General features: G+C 37.7%; 1 protein-coding gene across 2 annotated transcripts in view; it reads right to left on the bottom strand.

Moving 5' to 3' along the window:
* Nucleotides 1-680: 680 nt before the first annotated feature.
* LOC106883507 (stAR-related lipid transfer protein 13) overlaps nt 681-5,133 on the bottom strand; it is a 75,541-nt gene continuing 71,088 nt past the window's right edge. For both annotated transcript variants that reach the window (XM_052972400.1, XM_014934536.2), the window contains one exon: nt 681-1,177. In XM_052972400.1, coding sequence (XP_052828360.1) covers nt 1,063-1,177 — 115 coding nt within the window. In that variant the 3' untranslated portion in view covers nt 681-1,062. The remainder of the gene's footprint in view (nt 1,178-5,133) is intronic.

Genomic DNA, 5,133 nt, shown 5'->3' with positions numbered 1-5,133 from the left:
ATAAAACAATGATGATGCAAATGACAATGATGATGCTGATGCCAACAACAATGATGATGACATCATTGTTCTCTTTCTCATTTTGGCATGAATTTTAGGTAACTTATTAAACAAGATGTTGAAAAGCAAAACAATGAAATAAAGTAGTAGAAAAGTTTCATTTGCAGAAGTGGAAAATTTTTTCTATTAATTCTTCACCTGTAAGTGAGTTGCTCAGAAATGCATTGTTTTGTAATATTTGTATAATATTTACTGGTTTGTGTATTTTGAGGTTGTTGTTATTTTATGATTCTCTTTCATAGAAGCTATTTTTAACTTTGAATAACTCTTATATTGTGTCTAAAGTATATCTGAAATTAGTCTTTTCAGTAGAACATCAAGTTTTCCTTAAATAATTACCAAATATGCCTTTAGTTCAGCCTAATTTTTTTTTTCCACTGAATATTCTTCAAATTAACCCTTTCTGCTTAATATTTGCTCTGTGTACTCCAGACGCTTTACTTGACTTGATGTTTTTGCCAATTTCTGAAGTTTGTTTTAAATTCTCTTCGTGTCTGGCTTGAGTACTGATGTTTTGTCATAAACAGTTCTTATATTCCCACTGAGTCCTTGATAAATGTTTCACCTTGAACATTCCTGATGTGACAAGATGAATCAAAAGGAAAGGAAAAAAAAAAGTCTTTCATTTTCCGTGCTGGTGACGTTTATTCATTTTGTAAAAACAAATTTGGGGTTTGGGGGAAAAAAAATTAAGCTCATTTATTTCTTAATTTGTCGAATATTTTATTATTAAACATTTAACAGATACCCTTGAAGAAAGGAAGTAATTTTATGTGTTAAATAATCAACACATCTAAAAAAAATTGGTAAAAATCATTTATCTCAAGATTGTATTGCCTTTGAAATTTGATATTTCACCAAAATGTTTAAGAAATAATTATAGATATATATATGTAACATCATTTATAAACTGTCATTGCTCCTTTGTCTTGCATTTACAATCTGATAAGCTGCTTGTGTATAGGTTTATGTGTTTGTGAATGTGTATATATTAGATGAGATTCAGAGTTTTGTCTCTGGGCCAGAAGCAACTTGCTGAAAACTCGTTCTTAATCGGTCCATGAAATTAGCATTGATTTTACCATAACTTAAATTGTACCATTTGACTGACCGACCCCTGTAAAAAAGTAAAAAACAAACATATGAAAAATAAATTAGAAGAAAGTATTTTCAAACTTTAAAATATTAATATAGGTAAGAAAACCCAAACATATTTTCTATTTTAGTTTTAGTCATTACAAAACAGGCATACTAGAACACTGCAGGTAGTTAACTATACTGACTTCCCAATCTTTGTATGGTGCTTATTTTATTAATCTTGGAAAGATATTAGGCAAAGATGGTGTATGTGAGATCTGAATTCAGAATATAATAAAATAATGTAAGAATGTATTTTGTTGAAATGCGCTTCTAATTTGGCCAATCTACCATAAAAATTGTGTTCAAAGTGGACATTCTTGACGCCCTTAACTCTAAGTTATATTGTTCACTCAAGCAGAGTTAGCTGTACCTTGCCCACATACACAATGCACTAGTTATATGTCGTAAAAGTTAGACAGTAATTTCCTCCTTTCTTATGACTTGCTTCAGAGGTCCAGACAAAGGCCAAGAATATCTATTTTCTTCTAAATTGTATATATTATTTTATTCTTTTAATTGTTTCAGTCATTTGACTGCAGCCATGCTGGAGTACCGCCTTTAGTTGAACAAATCAACCCTAGGACTTATTCTTTGTAAGCCTATTACTTATTCTATTAGTATCTTTTGCCAAGCTGCTAAGTTACGGGGGACGTAAAAACATCAACATTGGTTGTCACGGGATAGTGGGAGGATAAACACTGACACAAGCATACACACACACACACACACACATACGATGGGCTTCTTTCAGTTTCCATCAACCAAATCCGTTCAAAAGGGTTTGGTTGGCACAAGGCTATAGTAGAAGACACTTGCCCAAGGTGCCATGCAGTGGGATTGAACCTGGAACCATGTAGTTGGGAAGCAAGCTTCTTACCACACCTACCTACCTACCTATCTATCTTATAGATGGATGATAGTCACATCAACTCATAGTACGTTTGCTTTTTATTGCCTTCAAAAGTTGTGTATTGTATAATATTTTTTGTGTAAAAATAGTTTCGATTGTGCAAATTGTTTGCACAGGAAACCTGCCCCACATGGCGTGTTTCCCGATTTTGTGAATTTGTTTTCAGCTTTCTTAGCCATTTTTGTTTTGAGGATGGCGTCTTCAAGCCATGAAGATGGTTTTGTAACGAATGCCAGTCTCCTTGACAACTCGTTTGACATTGATTTCCCTACACTCCCTTCACCACAGCTTCATGAAGGAGAAAAGGAGGGGAGAAGTCTCACACAAGCAGGTGCAAATGTTAGCATGAATGCCAGCACTGCCACCAACACCAGCGATATCGTTGCAAAGCCATCAACCTCTACGAAAGAAAATACCAACACTACCACTACAACTTCACCTTCAACTGCTAAAACGAACACCTCTGCCACCAACACTACCACCAAAGACAAATGAAATTTTGCAGAAGCCTTAAAACAAAAAAGACCATACTATAATTCACAACAGAACAAATAAAACAAAGGCCTTCTTAAGTCAAGAAGGTTCAAATCTACACCTCAACATCTCACAAAACATCATAGACACCACATAAAAGAGAACAATCATATATAAAATTATTAACGCAAAAACTCGCAGACCAGAGCAAGCACCATAGGAACTGACAGAAAAATGTTTGCGCCCGATATGGGCATATAAGAATTATAAAAACTGGTGGAACAAATATGCCACAATACAGGTTCGCTTCAACAGTGAAGAAAAAGCAAAAGAACTGTCAACACTCACCCTACAGACGGAGAAAGTAATTTTGATTCCGACCTACCTTGGTCAATGTGTGACCAAAATTTTGATCAAGAATGTCCCTCTGGAAGTAGAGTCACAATGGCTGTTGTCCGCAATTGGTTACAACATGGACAAGAACATAAACATCCTAGAGATTGCTGCCTTAGAGCAACAAAATTGATCCGGAAAAATGATTCAGTTGCTGATGCAAATAGATCAGAACTCAATCAATAGCATCCCACACCAAAGAAACAAAAACAAGAACAAAAACAACAATCACAACAACAAAAAAGTGAAAGGAAAAAAGAACCCTTACTACCCACACCACCATCAACACAGAGGACAAGCAAAGGGAGTACAACAAAAGAAACACACCAACCAAACTCACCAACAAATGAACATACAACAGCATCTGGAAAAACACCAACAACAACAGCAAGAACTAAAGAAACAGTAAAACCAAAAGACAATACAAAAACTGATTCCCCTTCCCCCACATCACACACACCACACACAAACAGTCAACAACCAACATCAATGAAAACAACAACACAACCACTTACACAAACACACATAGAAGCTTACAACATGCCCCTACCCCCTTCCGATTCCTCAGAAATTTCATTGGAAGACGAAAGCAGTGAGGAATGGCAAATAGCCAGAAAAGGAAGAAGGAAAAGAAGCAAAAAAAGAACCAAACCAAATGCAAACATGAACAAAGCAGGGAGATATACATCTCCCGAAGACAATTCGAAACCTACCACAAATAACAGTAACACCATTAACACCACAAAAATACATACAGCAAACAGCCATAGACACTAAAAACACAGAGTTGATGAAATACATTAACACAAAAACAAACGTTACACAAAACGACATTAAAATGAGCAACCACCCATACACAACACCACCAGAACACATCAAAATTTACAACATCACACCAACATTGCACCACACACTAAAATCCCTCTACCTCAATGCAGTAGGGGGATGTCATAAATATTTAGCAAAAAAACTGTACAATAGCCTCCTTGATGAAAAATCAAAGGAGGAGACAAAACTTTCGAATGGTAAGTAACTCTCTGTTCCTTTTGTTTGTTTTAAAGCACACAACTCAATAGGATCATGGTCAAGATTGGTTGTGTGAATGCGCATGGCTTGGGGCCCCTTGGAAACAAGGGTACCTCTTAAATGATATAAAGTCACATGATTTGAAAATCATAGCCATAAGTGAGACCAGACTCCATGAGCCATGGGCCCTAAAGTCCATGTTTGGCGGACAGTATAACATTTATTTTTCTCTCTGTCTGCCGAGTATGAGCGGTAGTGGCACGGTGGTACTTTTTCGCAAGTGTCTGGATCACGAAGTAAAGACGATATTCGTAGACCCGGAGGGTAGACTGGTTATCCTGGATGTCGACAGCAGTGATGGGTGCACTTTTCGAATTCTAGCAGTCTATGTACCGCCTTTAACAAGTTGGCCGGATTTCTTTCGATGTCTAGAAGTATTCCTAGGAACGTTTCATCCTTTACTTTTAATGGGAGATTGGAATGCTACCTTGGACACGCATCTAGACTACGTGGGAAGAGACAGGAATAGATGGGGATGCAAATGCCTCAGAGACCTGCTCAGACACTTTCAGCTGTCTGACAGGTACTGACTCAACTACCCAAATGCACCAACGTGGACATGGAGCAACCACATTGGGTCGCCGAGACCATATCTAGCTTAGGATGTCCACAATTCCACATTGTCAGCTACATGGATCACAAACTTGTGACGTGTATGCTAGACTTAGATAAGGCACATAGGCAGGGCCCCAGTTACTGGAAACTGAATGTGTCTTTCCCGTCGAGACAAGTTTTCAGAGACTGAATTAGCACGCTAGTAAAGAGGGCTTTGAAGGTAGCCATCATCAACAACAAATGGTGGTTTGCCCTCAAAAGAGCAGTAAAAGCGGAAGCAATTAGATATAGCAAAGCACTAGCCATAGATAGAAACAGAGTAGAGGGTGAGCTAGTTAAGAAGTTAGAAGCAGTGATAAGAAGCGGCATCGCATCCGACATTTTGGTGGAGAGGTTGGCCCTCGACTAACACTTCAACGCCAAACATGAAGGGTGTGTTGTCAGGGCTCGGATGCATGCTCTTAAGGAACGAAGGTGTTGGAGTCATGCGAGAGGCCCAGGTAGTGGAGTTGCAG

This window comes from Octopus bimaculoides, chromosome 13 (assembly GCF_001194135.2).
Source record: "Octopus bimaculoides isolate UCB-OBI-ISO-001 chromosome 13, ASM119413v2, whole genome shotgun sequence".
NCBI classification, from domain to species: Eukaryota; Metazoa; Mollusca; class Cephalopoda; order Octopoda; family Octopodidae; genus Octopus; species Octopus bimaculoides.
The sequence above is the reverse complement of the archived record's forward strand: the minus strand, read 5'-3'. Positions and strand labels throughout refer to the sequence as shown.